The 24742-nt window shown below is 36.0% G+C and overlaps 2 protein-coding genes across 3 annotated transcripts in view; both read left to right on the top strand.

Moving 5' to 3' along the window:
- The first annotated feature begins 464 nt into the window (after positions 1 to 464).
- LOC129790997 (ATP-dependent RNA helicase DHX33-like) lies at positions 465 to 13565 on the top strand. Of its 2 annotated transcripts, none has more exons than XM_055828862.1 (7): positions 465 to 741; positions 812 to 1199; positions 1268 to 1960; positions 4655 to 4885; positions 4984 to 5277; positions 9107 to 9470; positions 13451 to 13565. In XM_055828862.1, exons 1-6 carry the CDS (start codon positions 515 to 517, stop codon positions 9380 to 9382), a joined length of 2109 nt encoding a protein of 702 aa, XP_055684837.1. In that variant the 5' UTR covers positions 465 to 514; the 3' UTR covers positions 9383 to 9470; positions 13451 to 13565. The 2 variants fall into 2 exon arrangements, with proteins under 2 accessions (XP_055684837.1, XP_055684838.1); XM_055828863.1 differs by lacking the exon at positions 13451 to 13565 and adding an exon at positions 11019 to 11234 and having other exon boundaries at positions 480 to 741.
- Positions 13566 to 13847: 282 nt separating this feature from the next.
- Positions 13848 to 24742, top strand: part of LOC129790995 (neuroligin-4, X-linked) — an 81351-nt gene continuing 70456 nt past the window's right edge. The window contains exon 1 of the mRNA XM_055828858.1: positions 13848 to 13896. The gene's annotated coding sequence lies outside the window, so the exon portion shown is untranslated. The remainder of the gene's footprint in view (positions 13897 to 24742) is intronic.

Raw genomic sequence — 24742 nt, 5'->3', positions numbered from 1 at the left:
TTTTTTTCACGCAACGTTATTTTTACTTTTTTCTGTGTACTTGTTAAAAAAAAAATGATTATGAATTTGGTCGTTTTTATCGAGGTTTTTATACAGAAATCGCAGAAATCTGTTCCATGTAAAAATAGTAAAAATACATTTTCTACCCAACGTACCCAACGAATCCGAATATGAATTCAGAATCAAATCCTGATTCTAACAGCCAGAATCACTGTTTGCAACGGTCGTATTCAAATCTTGTGTAATATATTTTTAAATCCAATTTTTTATTGATTTGCTGTTTCCAATTTGTAGCAATAGAAGAAAGCTAAACTCAAGAGTTTTAAACATTTTATTCACTGAAATGTTTATTATTTAGAACAAAATAAGAAAAATTCAATATAGAATTTACATCATGTAAAAAAATAAAATTACATTTTTCGACATTTTCTACGTGACCTTCCCTTATCACTTCTCTTGGCGTAGTAAAAGTTTGACAATCAAAAGTGTAAATAAAATTCACGTGTTTGCAAAAATGAACCCCAAAACAAACTTTTCGGGTAATTTTTACTGTGGAAAAGGTGAAAATGGTTACAAAATAAATATAAATGTGAAAAGAAAATTGAAACAAGTTCTGGGTGGTGATGGGGAGAAGAGGTTTCGAGGGGAAAATGGTCAAGGGCAGAGGAATCGAAATACGACGGCTGGACCGACTCTCGAGGAGCAGCGACAATCTCTGCCCCTTTTCCCTGTCCGGCAGAAGTACGATTGAATTCCCTCAGGGAATGCCAGTAGGCTACTTTAGAGCTAATCTTTTTTTGCATTCTTGCAGGATAATTCAGCAAATCCGGGAGAATGACACGCTAATCTTCCTGGGAGAGACCGGGTCCGGAAAGACCACGCAAATTCCGCAGTATGTTCATGAGTGTGGATTGACAAGGAATGGAGTGGTGGCTGTTACACAACCAAGACGTATAGCTGCTATCTCTGTTGCACAGCGTGTTGCTCAGGAGAAATCCTGCCAGGTTGGAGATCTTGTGGGGTATACGGTACGCTTCGAGGATTGCACATCAGATGCCACGAGAATTAGGTACATGACCGATGGTACCTTGCTGCGGGAAGCTATAAGAGATCGACTCCTCTTGGTGTACTCAATGATTATTCTGGATGAAGCTCACGAGAGAACCGTCAATACGGATGTTCTCTTTGGGATTGTTAAGGTCAGTGGAAGGCAGCCAAATGTTCAAAAATTATTTCTTTTTTAAATGTTTTTTTTCGGTTTCTTTAGGAAGCACAAAAGTTGCGGAGAGAAGGGAGAAAACCTCCCTTGAAAATAATTATTATGAGTGCAACAATGGATGTTGATCACTTCTCAGCTTACTTCAACAACTGCAAGATCATCTACCTCGAAGGCAGGACATTTCCAGTCAAAATCCGTCACGTTAAGCGCAATGAACACGACTATGTGCAAACCTGCCTCATAACGCTCTTTGACATTCACCGCAATGCCCCGCTAGATCATGATATTCTAATCTTCCTCACTGGCCAGGAAGAGATTGACGCATTGACGGAACAAGCAAAATCCATTGCGAAATCTGCGGAATTTCATGATGCTCCTATGAAGGTTCTCCCGCTGTATTCGCAACTTCCGCAGCATAAGCAAATGGAAGTATTCAAACCAGCCCCGCAAGGTGTCCGGAAGGTTATCTTGGCCACAAATATTGCTGAAACTTCCCTCACAATCAGCGGTATAAAATACGTCATTGACAGTGGGGTGGTGAAGCAGAAAGTCTACAACACCGTGACGGGAATGGAGACGCTGAAAGTCGTAAAAATCTCCCAGGCTCAAGCATGGCAGAGAACGGGTCGTGCTGGACGCGAGTCTGAGGGGTTCTGCTATCGCGCCTACACTGTGTCAGAATTCGAAAAGATGAGCATCATGACGACCCCCGAGATACTTCGATCGAATCTCAGCACAACGGTGAGTCTTACACAAGAATTGTACCCGCCGACCCACTTCCCACTGCGGCTACGTGCCTAGAATTGCAAGACATCCGATAAATCTTGCGGCATTTTTAAACTATTTATTTCCCTCAAGAGCTTTTCCTACTTCATCCACCCACACGCGTGCACCCACCAATGATAGTTTCTTCTGTTTCTCCGCACTCTGATTGTGAATTAAATCTCCATTTTTTTAAATTTGTTTTCCCATGCACATCCCCAAGATAATTCTTTTTCCATAGAACTCTAAAAAAAAAACTTTGATTTATTTCAGTCACGTTGAGATTTAATTGCGCATTTTTGCACAGATTCATGGAAGAACAAATTAAATATGTCTTTAATTAGTAAGTGCGGATGAGTGGTAAAATATGTCTTGAATTACCAAAAAGGTATTTTTAACAGCAGGGTATTCACAGTCAATAGGAAGATGAAAGTTCTGCTCTTTTATTGTTTTATTTTCTGATTGAAAGAAAAAATAGATTTTATATAAAACGGCTAAAAGTTATTTAGGTTCTGTAATTAGGCGAATTTTGTTAAGAAAAAAAATAAATGGTCAATATTGACAAATCCGGGTTAATTAAATGACTAGGGGTCAATCCATTTTGAAGAGCTTTGATTGAATTTCAATTTTTAGTAATAAGTAGACCGTGCTCTCAAGATGGATTGAAATAGCATCATTTTTTTTTTATAAAAATACTAGTCAACCCGAGCCCCCAATCACGTGTGAGCAAACTCCATTTTAAGCTATAAAAGGGGGGCGTATATTAGTAGGGGGGATGAATAATACGGTACCCCGAAAAATTTTTAAAATAAAAAAATCCCGTTATCTGACCCTTCAGCAGGTAGAAAATGGGAAAAAATCAAATTTTCTGTGGGGGCGCTATAAAGGTGAGAAGGGGCGGAATGCCATATAGCGCTTGCAACTCGTATTGACCCCCTCTACCCCCATACCAAACATCAAGATCGGCCCAGCCGTTTAGGAGGAGTTCATGTGCCACAGACAGACAAACAAACATTTCAGCTTTATATATTAAGATAAAAGAAAAATTTTATAAAATTAAAGAAAATTAGGGCCATGTTCAGCGTAAAAAATAGCCTGCAAACTTTTATAAAGTCTCAATAAAAAAAAATAGAATTGGTAGTCAGGGTAAAAGTTTTTATCAAGTTTTTTCTTTTATGATAAAAAAGAGTTTTGGAGGTCCTTTTATGAGCGTTTTAAGCTATTTTATGCCGTTTGATGATGTTAAAAATTATAAATATGACAGAAATTGATCTCAAACTAAAATTATGAAGGCAAAATCTTGTTTTTGTTTAATTTTTGCTGATTATTTACTTTATAGCTTATTTATTAAATATAATAAACATTTAAATAAAAAAAAACAATTCTGCCCATCATGCATTCGATAAATTCTTTACAATTTTGTGGAATCATGTGTAATGACCATTTCAAAGGTTTTACCCATACTGATAAAAGATTAAAAAAAAAATATTATAAAAAAATCTGTCTGCTGGGTAAAATATTTTTTATGTTATAAAAGATTCTTTTGACGACTTTTACGATAAAAGTTCATAAAATAAAAATAAAAGATTTTCTTAGAATTTGGAATTTGGATTTTTTTTGCGATCGGATCAGACGTATCAGAGAAGTTCATTTGCCACAGATAAACAAAGAAAAATCACACTTTATTTTATTTATTAATATATTTTATTTTTTTTTTTTAAATATTTTTTAAGCACTTTTAATTGCTTTATCCCCTTGCTGTGGAGTAATTGAAAAGCTCTTAAATCTGATAGAGCTTAAAAAACGAGATGTGAACTTAATCCTTCATTCGCGCAATTCATTTTTTTTACACACAGCATAGATTTATTTGTGAGCATACCAGCAAAACATAGAAAAACAATTTGAAATCAAAATTAATTAAATTGAAGTTAAATTGACGTTTTTTTATTTGCATAAAAATATTCACAAAAGAGCATAAAACTAATACGATTTTTCGCCTTTTTGCCTTAACCAATTTGGAAAAAGTTTTATGATTTTTTTTTAACAAACCATATTTGAGGGGATTTGTATTCACATTTTGCAGAATATAGTTTTATTATTTGGTTAAAAATTTGAATTATTTTATTTGTAGTTTTATGGAGATTCTTTTTATTCTCATATTTTTTTTCATTGCACTTTCCGAACACACTGCAGGCAGAGAGTGTATAAATCACGGTGATAACTCGTGGCAAAATAATTTTTCTACATATAGTTCTTCTCAATTGTTCCCCCAACTGTGAGTTCTTAAAAGGAAATTTGTTGAAAGTGAAGAAAGTTCTTGAGAACTGCGGGGGGGGTGGGGGTGATGTGGTATGGGGCGAGAAGTTGTGTGAAGAACTTTTTGAGCAATAAAACAGCATTAAACAGGCAATAAGTTACACTTTTCATGACAATCTCAATTCCTACGTTCGAAGGGAAGATATCAAAAAAGCAATGCGGGTATGTTTTTGAGAGGAGTATAGGGGGGTGGTGGATAAACAATAAATTTCCATGTTTTGTCCCCCTGTCCCCAAGTGGTTTGTCACCCACGCGAAACATGTAGTTGTGGACGAGGAAACTATCGAATCGATGAATTTTAGCATTTTGTGCAAAATATGGATGAGATGAACGGAAGTGTGGTTGTATATTTTTCAGGTTCTCCAACTCCTAGCGCTTGGGATTGATTGCATGAATTTTGATTTTATGGACAAACCGTCGAGAGAGTCATTAAATAGTGCCATAAAACTTTTATATGAATTGAAAGCCATCGCTTCGATTGAGAGGCCAACATTGACGGAGGCGGGAAGGAAAATGAGTCAATTTCCTCTTGATCCGCGCTTCAGTAAAATCCTCCTCGAGGCACCCAACTTTGGTTGCCTTTCTGAGGTAAGTTACTCACTGGCTGTGGATGCCTCTTGATGGGATTTATGGGCAATATTACGGGTATTTCATACATATAATTTTTTCATTTTTTCTCTCCGCAGATGATCATGATAATCGCCGTTCTATCTGGTGAGAACATCTTCCATTCGAGTACCGAGAAAAGGGACCAAATACTCGTGGCTCATAGCAAATTTGTATCAAAATTCGGGGATCATCTGACAATTTTAAATGCTTTCCGGGAATTTCTCAATGCGGAAAATCCCAAAGCGTGGTGCTTTAAGCATTTCCTCAATTATCGCAATCTAATGTACGCCAATGAAGTTAGGAAGCAACTAATGGAAATCTGCAAGAGGTGCAATCTCAATGAATCCAGCTGTGGAAATGATTTTGATCAGGTTAGTCGAAACTTCCTCACGTATTCTCGGCCATCTCATACAACTTTTCCATTTAAACTTTAATGGAGAACTTCCTCGTAAGAGGGGCCTTTTTGTAATTCGCTTAGATTCATCAAAGTTTAAACTTTTATTGATACCAATTCTATTTTTTCTAAGACAAACAGCTATTGTAATTTATCTTTTCAATGGAAAACTCTGAAAACTAAAAAAAAAATTGATTTTACCAATTTTGCCTGGTTTCGTTTAATTTAGTAAAATTAATCTTGGTATTATCTATAACTTTTAAGACATCCTTCATTTCTTAATATCCTTTCCTCTTCTTTCTCAAAAACTTCAAGTAAAATAATGAAAATAATAATATTGCGAGAATCTATTTTAATGACTACACAGAATATTCTAAGAAAATCCCTCCTGCATTGTATTTGATAAAGGTATCGCCTTACAAACGAATCATTTTTACCACAAAAACATTCACCTCATCAAGTTTCTTTCTTTTTTCTTGGAGATTAAGACTTAGAGTCGTACAATATGTGTCTCAAAGTTCTAAACACTATTTTTTCTCACAATTGTACATTCTTCTGTATTACCTTTTATTTTCTTTAATTCACCCCAAGGAAACTTTTGTTCCACATGAATTTTATCCATAAAATAGAACCATGAGAAAATTTAAGTGGATCAGAGAGTAGAGCACAATAAAGTTGGTGGGAATATCAAGGAATAATTAATAGGGAAAAGTTATCCTATTTTTTCTCCATCTCCCTTGTCCACACATGAGTATAGTCTCTGGGTTTATTTCTCCGTGTGTATATAAGTGAAGTTTTCAACATTATTTTCATGCAGATAACATAATTTCATATTTCAACCACGTGAAAATGATTAACTAATGAGTGTCGAAGAGTACCGGGGATAAATCTCATGGGAAAATTGCCACGTGGAGAGTATCTATTTTGGGCATAGGGGAAAGACTTCATGGAAGCTGGGAGGTTGTTAGTTATTTATATATTTTCCGGATAGTAATGGTGGTGCAGTGTTAGGAGAAAATGGGTACCCAAGGGGGCGACACAAAACGAATTGTGCGAGAGAGTGGGCTGGGGATGGGTAGTGGTGGTGGAAAAAGCAGGAGAAAATTGCATGATTTTCTCTGTGATTTTATTTTCTGAAAAAAGGTAAATCCTCATTAAATTTTGAGCTCCATGCCCATGAAGTTAATCCCCCCAAGTTGACTGAGGGTGGGTGTCTTCTCTCCATCGATTTAAAGCAAAACATACACTCTCTGTCTCTCTTTTTAAAGCTTCCCCAATATACGGTATTTGAATATCATTTGCTGGAGGGACTCTTCGTGTGCTTTTCCTCTGCACAGATTTTCTTTTAGAGTTTTTTATTTTACATTTTTTTTTATTTTGTGTGTACAATCCCTAAAGCATTTTGGCTTTAAAGCGAATTAAATTCAATCGTAAAGGGCGAGAGAGAAGGAGGGTGGGAAAAAATCCCACAATCATAGTTCAATACACGGTTTGGCAGAAGTGAAATGTGGGGATTTTTTTCTCGGTGGTGTGTCCTATGCCGGAGCCACCTGGAGCAATAAAAAAGGTTGGATTAAAAATGGACGTGGCGGATTGTTTATTCAGATACAGAAAATCCTTTAATAATTTATTATTTTTCTATGTTTTTCTCACAAAGTCATGCTTCTCCATGTTTGTTGTTAATAAATAAATACGGTGTATAACACTTCGTGTTATTGACTGTTTGATTGAACGAGGATATTTTTTCTACATGCACAAAAGGCACATATAAAAGAAAAGATTACGGCAATATAGGTCAAAGAGGATTAACTCAGGGAATTGTATCGTTGGTCGGGAAAGCTCTTCGACCCTTAGAAAATTTTCAAAGCTCACAATTGTTTGACAAATAAATTGAATAAAAGTTTTTAGAAAAATTTGCATTTGCGCTTTTAAACAAACGATTAAATGCTTTTTAATCAAGATCAACGGTGGTTAAGCTATTTAGGAGAAGTATCCTATCAATTATTTGATTAGAAGTAGAATACTCAATGAAAATTTTCTCGAGATTTTTAAGGACTTTAAATAAAAATATAGCGTGGATGGAACAGTATAAAGCGAAAGAACGGTAAGTAAAACTTACGGGCTGTGATTCTTTCTTTGTCAGTGAAATGTGAAATTGACGAAAAATTGAGGATGGGCAAATTTTGAGGAAGGCTTTCTCGCGCACCGAATCACAGCCAACGCGCAGATAATTTGTGACAAGCCTTAATCGTGGGCGTTGGCTGTGATTCGGTACGCGAGAAAGCCTTCCTCAAAATTTGCCCATCCTCAATTTTTCGTCAATTTCACATTTCACTGACAAAGAAAGAATCACAGCCCGTAAGTTTTACTTACCGTTCTTTCGCTTTATACTGTTCCATCCACGCTATATTTAATTTTTATCTTTGCAGTTTATATATATTTATCTTTGCATTTTTATATGTATATATATAATGTATATATCTATGCATTTATATATATTTTATTTTATTTTATATGTGTATATATAAAACGCCCCGCTTCGCGGGGCGTTGGACTTATGCAACTCAGGATATGACATGTAAACTTTAAAACGCGATATCTCCGGAACGGCTACATAGATTTTCTTCATTTTTGGCATGGTGATAGATATTATAGTCAACTATAACATATCAAAATATGAAGTAATTCTATAAAGCGGTGCTCGAGATATTCATCGAAAACTCATCGAAAATTTTGTTTTTCATTTTAAGCCCTCCAGCGGTGACTTTAGAAACTTCCGATGTTCTAGAGAGTTGCAGGGTTTGTTGAGATCTTTCATTTGACCCCGGGTTGATCAAAATCGGTCAAGCCGTTTTCGAGTTATGGTCGATTTTCGATGAAAAATTGTCGCGGCCATATTGGCTAAACGGCTTGGCCGATTTTCGAAAATGAGACATCGTTGGAAAGGTCTTGATGGCCCCTACAACATATCAAAATTTCAGACCTCTAGCTATAATAGGGCCTGAGATATAGCGAAAACAAAATTTGGGGGTTATCCAAAATGGCGGACCGGGGGGTGGGGGGTCGGATTTGACCTCATAATCGGATGTCTTCCACCCGATATTTAAACTTTGCCGTTGACCGCAAGTCTCTATCTATTACCGTTCTCTTGTAATTTGGCAAAAGGTTCCGGCCGGACGGCCGGAAAGATTTTTGGCGCATACGTTTTTTGGAATGTAGGGACCCTAATTCGTGGTCATCCCAAGTTTGAGCCCGATCTGACGACTTTGCATTTTGGAGTGTACACAGAAGCTGTGCTTCTTTGAAGAAAGAATCACAGCTAAAAGGAGAAAGGATAAAAAGTATAAAAAATTCAAAATCATAATTTTTATTTTCAACATAAAAATTCTTCCTTTTCTAAAATGTACTTCCAAAGAATTTCTATAAATAATATAAAATAGTTTCGGAATATTTCTTTTTATTTAAATATTTATCTTAGTGTTTTGTTTTCTTTGGTAAAAGCTCTTTTATAAACACGACAAATAGATCAAGACTCTGCAATAAAGATCTCGCACAGGAAGATTATTCATCCATGGAGTTTCCATTAGTATTGCAGTGAGAACACTTTGGGGGTGCATCAACAATGCATTTGGGTAGAAAAGGTGTATATATGCTCAGCTCATACATATTATAGGGTAGAAGTCGTCTTTTGCATTGAGGTAGATGGCAAAATGTAGAATAATCCCCTTGAAAGCTCCGAAACCGATGAAAACTGTCATTGGGGTGCATAAAATGTGAATTTAAATGGTGTTTGTTTATTTGTGCAGGTACGACGGTGTCTCCTTGTCGGTCTATTCGGGAATATTGGCGAACTGCAGAAGGATCAAATGTACTTGACCCTAACGGGTAGGCAGAAGGCGAAACTCCATCCCAGCAGTGCTCTATGCCATAAACCACTGGCCGATTATGTTGTCTACACAGATCTTGTGGCCACAGAGCGTGCTTACCTCAAATTTATCACCATCATTGACTCAGAGTGGCTCCATGATTTGCCAAATGCTAGCAAATTGCGACGGTACTCCACCAGCAATAATTTCAGGTAGACTGGGGAGGGCTTTTTCACTATGCCAACCCCGACTGGGTGCTTGCTGGTGGCTGGTTCAGCGCCTCAGGAAGCCGTCAAATAGGCGGGTAAGTAGGCCAAAGGCGTAGAAATTGAGGCAATGGGATACGTTTAAATTTAGTAACTGATCTGGCTGCAATTCCATATAATTCATTACCATGTTCACCATTCGCAATTCACTTTCGTAGTATTTCGTCGTGGAATTGCCACCAATGTTGGGGCTGTGATTGATTTTCGGGGCGACGGGAGGTGCGTCGGGGGGAACTTTTCTACTTTTCGTGCTACTTTCTGCGCCCACAGTACTAGTAGCATTTGTGGGTGAATCACAAGGTAAATTAGTCATCATTTTTCCCCTGAATGATGTTCTGAAGCACTTGGGGTAGATACTGTCGTAACTTTGGCCCTCATTTGCATAATTGGTGATATTTCTGGGGATGGTAAGGAGATTTTCATCCCCGGGAATTGCCGCAAGATTGTCCACATTAGAATTTTTCCCACGCATCCCAGATCCATCGTACTGCAGACTGGCACGCAACTTATCTTCAATTCGCTGGCGTGTCAGGAGATTATTGGCCTCCTCCTCGGCTCTGTTGGGGTTGATGAGGTCAGAGACGTACAGGCGCACTGTGTGTACCCACTTGGCGATACCATCAATGTCAATGAGATGCGCAAGGGTGGGATCCTCCAGTATCAGCATGTACTTCACAATGCAGAGTCCCCCTTTGATTTCTGGCGTAAAAAACTTAATGCCCTTGATCATTGCTTTGATGGCAAGGAAAATCCCCTTGAATGCCGCAAAAAGACGCGGTTGCGACTCTGTCGCATCTGTCCTGGAAATAATACAGAAAGAGAAATTGCTTTAAATTATATAAGGGATACGGGGGGGGGGGATGGGAATGTGACAGTAGGGTGGGAACTTCAAGTTCTTCCAGGGAATTTCAATTGAAATTTTAGTAGTGGATGTTTCTCTCTGTGGAAGTCTTATTTCTCAACTTGAGATATAATTTAGAGCATTTTATCGCTACCCACATCGTTTTGGAGTTTCTCACACAATTGAATATTCAAGAAGATATCTGCCACAGAAAGGACTTGCCTTCTTCTTCCTTATTTTACGAGATATTATGTATTATTTCCCGTAAAATAGTGAGGGTTTCTCTAAATTACAGGGTGTATCGAAATTATGGGAATTTTCAGCGTTTTTTCTCATTTAAAGAGAATAAAAAGTGAAAGTAAATTAGGAGCTTTTTATAATTTTATTCTACTGGCATTTCTATGTGAATTTTTCTTAATTGAAGAATTGAAAATTAAATTTGTTGAATTTCCTCATATAAAAAGATAAAGAGTAAGATTTTCATTGAAACTTCATACAATGCTACAGTTTATAAATCCTGAAGAAAAATCTATAAAACTCACAAATCCCATTAGAGATTGTGGGATCAATTAAGAATTAAGCAGCGTCTGTGTTGCAAATTGATTCCCAATAAGTAAATACACTAAAGCAAAGCGTTCAAAATTAATGACTTATTAATTTTCTCCTTTGATTTATTGCTTCAATGAAAATTCAATCAATTTTCCTCAAATTTTCTCTGAATAAATATAACATTTATCTTTTGCAGAAGCGGTAGAGAAAAAAAGTTACGAAAGGTAGGCAGTATAATGCCATTTTTTGACGAGAGGGAAATCTGAACCAAAATCTTTACTCCTGCAAAGAGGTGTTCTTGAAATTTCAAAAAATTCCAATCACACACATCTCGCATGTCGCTTCTTTGAAATGCTAGATGGTTCCGTGGCGCACCATGTGAAAAAGCAAAGCTCTCGTTGGGAATTGGGGGATACAATTCGGTGGTTGGTGGGGACAAAAAAGAAAAATCATTCGTATGAGTGAAGAAATATGTAATATCAGGTGTAATATATATTTCTCCTTGTGTGATTCACTTCAGCAATTCGTCTCAGAGGGTGAAAACACGAAATGCTCCAAGGGAAGTTGAAGAAGAAGAAAAAAAATCCAACACGACACATACAATATCCATAAGATAAATTTGAGTATTGTGGAAGACAGTGTGGGGGACGGGGGCTGTGGCAAGTTACGGGGGGGAAGGAATGATGTACAAAAAAAATCGTACAATTTCCTCCTAGCAAATCTCTGGGTGAAATCTCATTCTCTAACCTCGGTGTATGGAGGAGGGGCACCCACACATCTGGCAAGTGGTGGGGACTGTATTATTAGACAAAACTAAAAGTCCCTATATTAATAGGGCGAGCAAATTAAAATTTACTCGTCCTCGTTGGGAAGATGGTGTGGCCGAGGCAGGAAGAAGATTGCAAAAGTCTTCTCACAAATTAATCTAATTAATTAATGTGTCTTCTACCACAACAAAACCCCCCTCCCCATGTTCCGAGATTCATCCTCTCTACGCCCCTGACTTTAATCAATATTTTTCTTCAACCTCTTTCTGCCTCTTCCTTTTTTCCGATAAATTTAATGATATTTCAGGATCACGCTCCCATTCGGCTCCTTTTTTTCTCCTCGCGTTTATATCAACCAAAATTCCAACAAAGTTCAAGAGCCGTGGAGGGGGAAGTGGAAAAGTTGTGATGAAAAAGTAAAATTTATGGTTTTCTCAACAAATTTATCACTCTTGGAGTCGGTAACTTTTAATTTTTGTTGCAAAAGTCTCATATTTTCAAAAGGGGTTTCCACAGCATATTTTTTTAACCTTCCCAATATTCTGCTGTATACTCAATGGTTTTAACTTTTAAATCTGAGTTGATTATCATTATAGATACCTATATATTTTTTTTATTATAACGAATGAGAAAAGTTCTTGTGGGTATTGTTGGAAATCTATGACAGACAATATTCATCTGGGACCGTCATCAAAATCGATAGATCAGTACAAACGTATGGGAGCTTTAAAAGCTTTTGGAGAAATTGTAAGGATTCGTTTGAATAGTTTCGACTGATCAATTGATCCTTAGCTGACTCCCGGAAGGACGTTCTACACGTTTTTTTTTGTATGAACTCACACCTTCACCAGGCCTATAAAAACTGGGAGGGACATAATTTTTGTTTTTTTAAACAATTTATTTTTCTCTAGAGATTTCAATTATTGATTGTAAAAAAGTTCTTAATTACATTTGATTAGTTTAAAAAAATTACTTTTCTTTCACTTTACTTCCTTTTAAAACAGGATTAAATCTTTTAATAAAAAAATTAGTCTTTTGGTTAAAAGAATGTTCCATTTTGATTAAGAAATCGTTTCATTTTGGCTTGGAAAACTTGGCAATTTATCTTAGACCCTGCGATGAAGATTTTGAATACCCAAAAGAATCTTATTTCGGGTTCTAATAAAAATTATCCATAATGTCAAAATTTCTTTAGAACCACCTCAATATTTTATTCTTATTTCTCTAAATCATTTCAATTCTTATCTAAAATATAGTTCAACTCAATGAGTTTTAAAAAATTTCTGTGGGCAACCCTTGGTGTGCGTGCTTGGTGGGAATGTCCGAAAAATATTAAAATTGAAATTGTGTAGGATTTTTATTAATTCTAATTACAAGGCAGCAGTGGATTAAGTGGATGGTAGAGAAGTGAACTTTTGTGCTCTCACACAGCATGAGATGGAGAGGATTGGAAATTTTAGTCAACAACCCAATTTGGCGAGTAGCCGTTCTCTTCGCTTTTTTTTCATCAAACGCGTTACTCACCCGCAACTTTTTGGCGCGAAAAAAACGACATACACCACATTTTATATGGAAAAGCTTTTAACTTAATTTCCCTCAACATAAATTCATTTGAGCATTCTTTTTCCTCTGTCTCCATGCTCCTGCGGGGGCTCTCTCTCTGGAGTAAATTTTAGTGGGAATTTCAGGAGGTATGGAATGCCGCCGGGGGCTATGGGGGTGGGGGAATTTTTCGTGTGATGTGCCAAAAGGGAGGTGAAAAAAAAAGAGCGTATCTCATTGTTCCCAATATTTGCTCTACATTGGTTATGATTCGGGAAACAATAAACCAATATGAATTATGCTTTCCTTTCTTTTTCAGCAAATTTATTTGGGACGTGCCTAATTAAAAGCGCGGATTACCCACTTTCAACATTGCTGTGCATTTCATATTGCTGTATAATGTATTTTAATTTAATATACAAAACTGTGTGAGATATATTTTCAATTTAATGCCAATTCATTGTTTCACAGAAGTGAGGGAATATTGAGAGAACATCGCACCCATCCAACGTTGTATACCCCAGGTATGTTTCGACGGCGTTGTGCAAAAATTTACCCACAGGTTTAAAATGTTTGTCGAACATTCCCCATTTCATTCTCTTTCAGCACTTTCCATCTCCATGTTCACGGTGGGTTATTCATGCGATGAACAAGAAAAATTAGTCATGATTTTCAATGGAGTTTTCGCGTAAAGTATGGGGAAAACAAAGGGATATTGAGGGATGGAAAATATTTATTGATGAAATGAAATTGTCAGCACGTGCGGTAAGTTTTCAAATAAAATTTCTCATTAATATACATTGGCATTCAGTGTTGGGGGTATTTAATAGGAATTGGGGGTGGTTTGTTTGCACTATTTTAGGTTTCAAGGGACATTCCAGTCATTATTAATAGTGTGTGCATGCATACACTGTATTTATATTCTACATTAATAAATTTACATATCATCAAGTGGTGTGAATAGGAATAAAATGGGGTGAAGAGGAACGTTGGAAACTATAATTTAAATTAATTTAAATTTCAGGATAAGCATCAAGAGCCAATATATTCATTAATGTTTAGGAATATTAACTTGTTTACAAGAATTTTACATTAAAACGAACCTTTCGATACTAACGAATCTTATTCGCCTATTCGCCCTATATAGTTGATAATGTAAAAGGGCTATAAGGGAATTAAATAATGATTTATGCCTACAGAATAATCAGATCAATATCACTCACTATATCTCTAGATGAATTTATAGGCCATAATAAATCAAGAATCGCAGCTAAATTATTTAATTTTGATATTTTATAATTTTTTTTTAACAATGTGGGGAAAAATGTAAATGCACAGAATTAGAATTCAATAAAATTCATTTAATTTATATTTTACATTTTGTTAGTTTTCGGTTTAATAAGCTTATATACTTTGTCACAAAAAATACACACACTCTTTGAAAATTTTTATGTAAAAAAGAACCCAACTTGGGAAGATAATTTAATGGCGGAAAACGTGGTTGTGAGTGATGGAGAATTTTGAAGAGGGCAAGAGTCACAAAGTTGGTGTAATTCACATCCCCACACCCACTATTCTCGTATAAGCTCATTCTCACCAGAGTAGCTCTTGTCGCTCCGAGGAGCGGAGTTAAATTGAGATTCCCGATAGCGTGATATTAAATTTTATTACAATAGAAAGGAAAATATGGATGATATCATATGGTTATGCTTAGCTACATATATAGCCCGTACAGTTGTCTTGTTTGAGTCAGTGAGGAATTTTGTATCCTTGCCGAATCCATGTCACGATTGCCACGCTGATAGGAGCACACTAGAGGCAATATTTGATACATTAGCAGCACTTGAACTATGAGGTAAAATTTGTAGAATGCCATCGTGATGATACTATCGCACACACACTTCGACTTTGTGCTTCACTTCCGCTTTCACAGTGAGATATTGTGGCCCTTGTCAATAGTTTGCCACTGAATAATCGAGTAAATTGCTAGGGCAAAATTCCCCATTGGCACATGGGGCTGGTGGAGAGATACTCAAGCGTTGAAAATGGTGCCGCAAATTGAATCTAAGCTCGATGCAGGTAGAATAATTCACATCAAATCACCAAGCTTGGGGGAGATTTTTTTTTGTGCTCTCTGCTCTATGCCACTCAAATGCAATCAACTTTCACCCGAAGTGATGCACTTTTCCCAGCTGCTGCGTGTGCCAAGAATACCGCACAGTAAGTTGATCGTGACTAAAGTGGTTGCATTTGTGGGCATTTCCTCGAACCCCATGATGATGGTTACTTTTGGGTGGATTTTCTCCCACCACTCATCATGAAATACATACCTTACCTACATAGGTATGTGGCTTTTGAAAAGACCGCAATCTCACCTATCATTGCCCTCTATTCTTAGGTTTTCACTTGCTACAAAATTTCAAAGAGCACAGAAATTTTCAATTGGTTTCATAATTGTTTTATTCTTTCACAAATGATGAATTTATTGCTCTTTGACCCGCAAAGCTATGGAATTTACAATTAATTGAAATTAAAATCTTTAAAGCTCTTGAAATTATTGGAGCTTTCTGGGAAAACGTTTCTTTTTTTTCGAAGGATATTGTGCATAACACATTGATAAATTCTATAAAACGTATTACTTAAAATTGTTGAAGTAAACTAATGTATATAATTTACTATAATCTTGACGTTCATTCATTCTGAGAAGAAGACAATTATTCAAAATAATTTATTCTTTATAATATAATCTCATATATATCGTGCATAACATCCTTTAATCTAAGAACAGAAGTATTAAGCATTCATAAACTGGAGAACTACACACATATTCATTATGGAATTTCCCAAAGTTTCCATCAAATCTGTGAGATGTTGTTTTTAATCCTATGATTGATGTTCCTTCTCAATATTAGTTTTAAATTTTCATACAGGAAAATTTACTTCCTTTACTTCACATAATGGTATTTCATTTATAAAGCAGGACGAAGAGGCTCTGCTGCAGTGATGCAGTTGCCGTGTATAACATTTTCCTTGTATGAAATTAGAATAATCTACTTAAATCTGTCTATATTGCCAAAACTTTATCCCATTTTGAATAGTATTTTGGAAATCCTTTTGACACGCAGAGAAATATTGTGTGAAAGTTTCCATGGGAGCTTTCACAGTGTGGTGTGCTTTTCATGTTGGGTGCTTCCTGCACTGAAATTTGTCCCCTTCTCATTTTATCTCGTCTCACATAACAGAGGGTTTTGCATTATCAGGCACTTCCTCTGAGTGGATGTGTGTCTGTAAGCGATGATGGGTGAGCAATAACATACAAAAAAAAAGCAAAGAGAGTTGAGGAAGAAAAATAACAGAGGAAGTGAAACATTCCCTTAAAACACGAGAATGATCTCATTTTGTACACACGAACTTTTTTTTTCGAGCATTGGGATGAGCACTTCGGCGGGAGGGGGAAGGGTGTGGAAAGGGTGAGTGATATGAGGGGGCCTGGGGAGGGTTGACGAAAAAGCAAAATTTTGCACTTTTTTTCCTCATGAGAGGATGTTCGGTCGTGGCTGGGAAAAAAAAAGTTCTCGAGGCTGTTTAACGCTAACATGCTGCGCGAGGCAGGAGGAAATAAATGAAAAATCCCTGAGCAATTCCCGACCCATTGTTTACAATCAAAAAGCACGAAAAAAATTGTAGAAAACACCATGAGAGAATATTAGACAAATGGCAATTGTTATCTCGCTTTTTTTCTGGGCTTATTTCCAACCAAGATTCGCGGAGGAGCACACATGAAAAAAATTAATATTCTTTCCTTCTTCCGGAGACATTTTTTTTCTTTCGCTCTCATACACTGTGCTTCCGTCCCAAGAATATGAGGGTCGGAGGAAATGTGCAATATCAGGAAGGAGAGGATGTAGCAATGAGTGGGGGATGAGGGCTAAATTAGTTCATGTGAAATTAATTTATGTGATGAAACATTCTTTTAGCTTGAAGATTTAAAGCTCTATGTACGAAATTTTCTATTATTTTCTTGGATTATTTTAATAATTGCTTAGAAAATTAATTAATTTGACTTTTTTGAGAAATAATTAAGGTAATCTAAATATTCAATTTAAATCTATATCTTTGTCAGCGGATAATTTAAAATAATTTAAAAAAAATAATTTTCGACAAATATCGCAAAACATCTTTAAAGTTTAGACAAAAAAAAACAATTTTAAGAAACCTAAAGCTATGATTAGAATTTTCAATACAAAAACATAAACAACAAAAACCAAAGTCGTGATTTTAGGCAGAAAAACGAGAAATTAGCTGTGAACGTGATGAATTTCATCGCGACTTGGGTAAATAATTGTCTTTAGAGGGGCATTAAGCCGAAGTTGTTTTTTTGGGGAAAGTAGAACGTCTTATGAATAAAAGACGACTATATTATTTTCTCTTTTATTTATTATAAAATATAAAATCAGCTTTTGTGACTGATATAGCTCCAGTCGCTACTACTATTGGTGGGATGTTCCTAATAACTCACCAATACCATTGAGGGAAAATATGAAAAAGTTTTTAGAGCGGAGGCATCGAAGCATATAAAAATGTCAATAACAAAATGCCTAATAAATCACATGAAAGTTATGAAATATGAATGTGAAAAATTTAAACTGTTAGAACAGAAACTAATACTATACAGAATCAGATATAACTTAATATTAATCTGTTCTTAAAATTAAATTCTAAAATGCATATTTTGACTCCATCTGCTTATTCTCTGAATTTAAATTATTTTTCGTATAATCATTTTTATTTAATTCAGCTGTATTTTTAATTAAAATTCTGGTTTCAGTTCTAAAAGAATCCATTGATGACAATAAAAGTTCAACAAATTCGTATAATAAATTACAAGACAATTCAGTGTCTCTATCTACGAAAAAAAACAGCATAATACTGTCAAGTTGTCCTTTCGGAGAAAAATTATACCCACCCCCACTCTGTAGTACATGTCTCTTTAGTTTTAGCAAAAGTTTCCAATAAATTCCCCCACGGGCATCTTTTCGCTGAGATTCCGTTTTCTGTCGCCGGTAATTCGCTATCGTAACTTTCTCGGGGGTTTTGTACGATGTAATTAAATTTTCACCAAGTCAATTTGCAAGTTTTCTCCCGCAACATTCTGCCATTTGAGTTTGGGGGATAAACAACGCTCTGATCGAGTGGGATTATCAATATCATGGTATAACTATGTACATTGTATGTATGTATATGTATATATCGTCGTCCCCCGCGCCTGCTAAGCGAAGCCCTCTTCCGCTATTTGAGCGAATCTTTTATCTTGATGTACTCAACGCAAACTACTGATGGTTCGCAAGAGGGTGGGTGGAGGGTTTGGGGTTGGGGATTTTAGAGGAAGTATGGGGGAAGTTTCGTGTGAAATTTTGCACATTAATTATAAATCGATTTTGTTGCAACACACATTTCCACACGCGAGGGTGACTCAAAAGCTTGCCGCACGAACGTGATATAGTAGCGATGAATTTATTTTTCGGCTTGCCAAAAAGCCAAAAATCCTCGAAAGTTTGTCCAAAGCGCGATACACGCGCACTCACTCTCTATCACTTGACATCCTTTGCATATTCAAAAAGGCTTGAGTGCATGAGTTAATTAACTCCCGATTGTGCTCCTGATATATTTATCCACCAACGCTGGGACTCAATGGGCTTTTTGTCCATCGACACCGCGTACATCCCTTCATGTTGTCAGCATCGGAGTTCATGCTGAAATATGAAGTTTTTGCCAACATGGACTTTCGGTGCAGTATATAGCCCAAGTTGTGAATGCTTTTTTTCCAACTATACTCTTCTCTACGCTCTCATCTATATATAGTATTCTAAACAAGCTTTAATTCTCGCGTTCACACACGTACCCTTGCCAAAAGAGGAGGAGTATTGAGCTCAGCAGAAAAAAAGGACTTTTGCAATATCCTGTTCAAATAATTTTTTTTGCCATGCAACATTTTGAAAAATTGGCAATGCGGCTTTCGTTTATTTTCCACGAGTTTTCCACGAGGATTCATCTGTGCTGATGCAACTTTCTAATTAAATCAGGAAATTGATAATCACGCGAGAGATAGTTTGTTGGTAAAGTGTAAAAACTACATATAGGTATTACAATGAACATAACATTCATACGCGTACATATAACAAAATGGGAATGAAAGAATGATCTGAATCAATTAAATTAATTTGTTTGTAATGCCTAAGGGTCATATTTTTCAGACTTTTTGTGTATTTAGCGTGAAATGAACATTTGTGATCAAAATTGAATGTTTTATATTTTATTTCAGTAAAGAACGTTATTCACGAGGCATAGTGTAAGTCCCCCGCATGTAACCAAAATTGGTTTTTAAATTATTGTAGGGGATCATTAAAGGTTCAAAATAAGCGTAGTCATTTCCCGGAAAAGCGCTGGGAAACCTACGAATTTTCCGGTTTTTGGTGTAACCTATATGTTGATTCATTTCTCAATTTATAGCAATCGTAGGATATTGCGATTGGTGTCAAATTAAAGCTATATTAATGCTTAATATTATATATTAAAACTATTTTCCAAAATGCACTAGAAGGTGAAAATTCGGAAAGATTTTCCGAACACGCATTTTTCTTTCGCCTCCCATTTCCACAATATTGCATGGGACCACCTGGAACATCCCTTATTTGTAGCATTTTTAATTGGGTGGGGAAATCCACTGGGAAAACTCGCTACAGAATGATTTTCCAAAATTAAGCACATTTTCGCGTTGGAAGAAAAGAGATAAACGATTTCTCCTCTTTGATGTTTCCAGAATGTTCTAAGAATTCCCCTAGAAAAAAATTGTCCATCTCTTTTTCTCCAATGCGAAAACGTGCTTAACTTTGGAAAATCATTCTGTAGCGAGTTTTCCGGGAAATGACTACGCTTATTTTGAACCTTTTATGATCCCCTACAATAATTTAAAAACCAATTTTGGTTACATGCAGGGGACTTACACTATGTCTCGTGAATAACGTTCTTTCGTAATTATGTTATTTGCAAGAAATAAAAACATTTCGTACAGTGACTTGAACTTGAGGTACTAACAATACGATGCAAATGGGCTAATAATTATGCTAATTCTCTAAATTAAAATCAATTAAATAATACAAAAAAAAAATACATTTTCAATTAAGTAAAAACTACTTTTTTTTTAAAAAGCGAAACGTCGTTGGAATGTGAAATAAGACGATGCTTGATGCTTTTATTTGTCGCCTAATTTATTGTTTACCCCATAAACTTTATGGTCCCAGCCATATTAGCAATTTTTACCTTGCAAATGGAGAAAAAAACGGTGAAACATCCCTGCTCTAATCTAATTTTATTTTCTTATTATGAATGATTAATTTTAAAGTCATTACACCTGAAGTTGCTCATTATACTAAATTATTAAATCTACGTATTTACGGAGTTTGCTGGGTGCGCCCTAATTAGTGTACTTTGAAAGTTTGCCAGTCTTTTATTCATGACCACAAGCAGGTGGGGTGGGGGGGGGGGGTTGCACCCTTATGGGGAGTGACGCCGGTGGAAGTTGGACCCCATTTTATGGGGTGTATTTTACGTGTAATCTTTGGCCACAGATGAGGCGAATGCTATGGAGGGTTGACTTCGTGCAGAATGGCGAAAAGCTGCATCATGAGTGGGTGGACAAATCATTGACTGAACATGCTACATTTTGACATTTTCCCACAGCCAACAACATTGCTACATGTGCATGTATGTACCACACTATATATAGATAGATATTATGATGTGGAAGAGAGTTTATATTAATAATTACATGATGGCTGGGGCAGAGGAAAAGGCAAGAGCGGGTACAGTAAGGAGATAAAACTAGAAACGAGGAGCTTTCCTTTTTCGATATTAAATCCCATGAGCTTTCGACCTTGCTCCCTCTCACTTGCACACGCCCTTTTCCACATGATCTCATCTCGGGTTCTTTTTTTTAGAGGGCGAGGAGGGGTGCACCACACATCCAAAAGCTATGGGAGATGGGGTACAGAGCGATAAAATCTAATGATGTCCGTTTTGATTTCAATGAAAATGGATCAATTTATCTTTTTGGGGATGTCGATGGAACGCAAAAATCATTATCATCATTGTCATCGAAGGCACATTGCTACATACGGTGGTGGCAAGAAAAATGCCCATTCACACTCTAATGACGGGTGGGTTTCTGTTTTCCACGCACTATACGAATTATAGCATACCCCTCCCCCCAAACCCAATGAAACTCCACACAACAGAATATATATTTGTCCTCCCATTGGCCGAGAGATCATTTTGTGGGGCGGAAAATCAATTTTGCAACATTTTTCCATTTTGATGCTTTTTTTCCCACAAACTCAGCACATCCTTTTACCCCATGAGAGTGATGGGCTTTAATTAAAAAGAAAAAGAAGTACACCCCCTTCTTGATTTTTTTCCGTAGAGCGCATCCTAAAAAAAAAAAAGAGAAAACTTGAAAGTCGCAAAAGTTTGTGCTCGTTATTATTTTACCATCTCATCGTCGAGTGTTTAAAATTTGAGCAAAATGCAGAAGCTAAAGGAAGTAATGGGGATGGGGGGAGCATGGGATGAGAACGATTTAAAAGTCGATAGATTAAAATGTGCCAATTCCGTAATATCTCAAGTAGCACCGTCTTTAAGTTATTAAAATAAACATCTTGAAGCACACATATAGATAAAATTAATTCTCATCCCTTCTGATTATTTTCTTCTTCATTTTTCCTTATTAAAATTCTACATGTTGTGTTTTAATTTTTTTAATTTTAAAGTCTTTTTTTAAACTGTCTTAGATCTTTGGGTACATTCCACAATCAATGCAAAAGATATTGTTTAATTAAAGAATTGAATAAAAATGTTATTCTTGATTATTCCTTACAAGGCTATTCTTGAAAAAAAAAAAGAAACCTAGAATATCTGGAATTTATTTTACTCTCTTCTAATCTAGAATAAAATCTCTCTGTTGACATTAGATATATAAGGTAAACAAGAACAAAGAGGACTAGGCGAGATCTCAGAGAAAACAAGTATATATGTACATATATATTATAAAGTATTAAATATCAGCCCTAGTATTTTTGCGCATTCCCCGTAAAATATTGCGGTGTGGGCATGAAGAATAACTTTGAGTACGGGTTAGAGTTCAAAAGAATCAAATATGTAGTAAATTTTTTGGAAGCCGCTCCACTGTGAGGTCAGAGTCCACAGAAAGTGCACCACGAGTTCACTCTTATGTCAAATTAATTTCCCCCCTTCACATTTTGGGGATGTTCCAAGTAGCTGAGCCCCTGCCTGGAATATTCATTGAAGCACAGAGAGAACCATAAAACCTCGTGGAAACGCACAATTTACCGAAAGGTTTTTTTACTTCATTTTTTTCCTAACCCTTTTGAGGATTTTTTTGCTCGACTTTTTTTTTGTGGTTGTTGAACATCGTCCAAGGATGTGAATGTTCATGAGGAGATATCAAAAGGCAATGTTTTGCTTAAATCACATTGTTATGGATGGGAAAAGAAAGAAACAACACAGAAGCAAAATCTCCTCGACCAATTGATTTTTCTTCAAACAATAACACATATTGTTTGACTTTTCCACAACCCTCCCGTGCGTGAGGGTGGGGGGCTTGCAAGAGAGGTTCCAAAGGGAAAACATTTTCACAAAAAAAAGGAGAAAAAAAATCTCCACAATGGTATTGATTGGGTGTGAGTTAATTTTGCGGGTAAAATTTCCATTGTCTCTTTTTCAGCCATCTCCACAAGGTTGAGGGAATGGGTTTGGGAGGGGCGGTAGGTCCTGTGTTAGCCTCATACCATAAATACATCGCATTTTCTCTTTTTTTCCCTTTCATATTGAATTCGTCGAATTTTCTTCAGGGATGAATGATCTGTAAATAAATTTTCTCGGCATTCCTCTCGTTGCCAAATATCCGTCAATCAACAATTGTTTTCCTTCTATATGCCATGGAAGCTATATCCTTCGGAAGTTAGCACTTGGATTTGTGTGGAGAAGTAATCCAATAATTTTTCATTCTTCTGCAAAATAAGAAATTCTTCCAGATCCTTTGAAAGGAAAAAAAATCCAAGTCCCCCCAGACGATAAAACCGAATTACATTAAATCAATTCAATTGCACTGTACCACTCTTATTGCAATTCAATACTCCTTCTCTCTTCCTTTTTAGTGCGCTAACGAAGTGGTCTCGAGCTGAAGAGATGAAAAATATACAGCACTGAACTGTATTGTGAATGGAATAAATATAATTCACAAATTCAATGGCATTTTTTTTTATTTTAAATAGTTCACAACGTTCACATAAAAAAAAAACTTTGCATGTGCACTTTTCCATTTTGCTCAATATTTTATTTTCAATTGACCGAAATTTTGTCATTGCTCCCAAGTACCGAAAGTTTTCCTTTTATTGAGGGCTTTAAAAATATTTTCCCACTGCAGAATATTCCTCTTTTTACTCTTCTTAATCAAAATGATTGATTCTGCTACATGGTGGAATTTTTACAGAAACGGATATTGTGGCATAAATAAGAAAGTTTCGAAAGCTTTCCCACGAGAAAAGGGGAGGATTGAATGAATTTTCATTTCGAAAATCGCTTTAGGAGTTTTTTTTCGGTGAATTTTATTTCTGTAATCATGCAAATAGAGCGAGGAATTTGTTGAATATGCTAGGAGGGGAGCTTTTCAAGTTAGGGAGTACGTATGTAGGAGAGAAATGCAAGTGAATCAATCATTCTCCACTGAAAATTCACATTTTACAAATAACCACCAGAATTTTCTCTTAAGTACTTCCAAGTACCTATACCTTCACTTCTAACTCCGAAGCACTGCATATTTGTATTATCTTACCCCGCAATAGTATAAAGATATCATATGAAACACATTTTGATTACATATTCTGCGTGTTATTGTATTGGATTTGATTAAGTAAGCTCAAGTAGCTAATATTTGGTTTCTTGAGGGGTTACACGCTCACACTTAACATTTCTGAGAGAATTATATATTTCATCGAGATATTCGGGATATTTGTTTTATTTACCCATAAAACAACTTGCTGCTATTCGCAACTGACTTATTGGAGGGTAAAATCTGACACGTAGAACTTATATTAGGCATTTTGGAATTCCCGAATATCAAAATGTTTATGCAGAAATATCGAATCCATATTGAAAGGAATTTACCAATTCCTTTTTGGAAAAATCCTTCATTTCATGCTTCGTGTATTGAAACAAAAATAAAACAAATAGTGACGTAATTTTTTTTAGTTTTTTGGGAAAATATTTGCGACTTTTTCCCAACAGATCCTAGTGTGAAGTGGGAAGATTCTTTGGCAATTTTTTTTATTCTTTTCTTTAATTCTATTATATGATTTTTTTTCCTTCAGTGACGCGTTTTAATAATTCTACCTCAGATGATTTTAATTTGCTTCGTGCTACAGATTGTTATTCATTTATAACGAAGTATTGTTGTGAAAGTTTGATGAGGAGGAAGCATTAGTTGTGCTATGGCAATCTTTCTATACGTAAATTGTATAGGTATTATAATAACCCC

This window comes from Lutzomyia longipalpis, chromosome 2, assembly GCF_024334085.1.
Source record: "Lutzomyia longipalpis isolate SR_M1_2022 chromosome 2, ASM2433408v1".
In the NCBI taxonomy this organism is placed as follows: Eukaryota; Metazoa; Arthropoda; class Insecta; order Diptera; family Psychodidae; genus Lutzomyia; species Lutzomyia longipalpis.
Note: the sequence above shows the minus strand (reverse complement) of the source record. Positions and strands in the feature narration are given on the sequence as shown.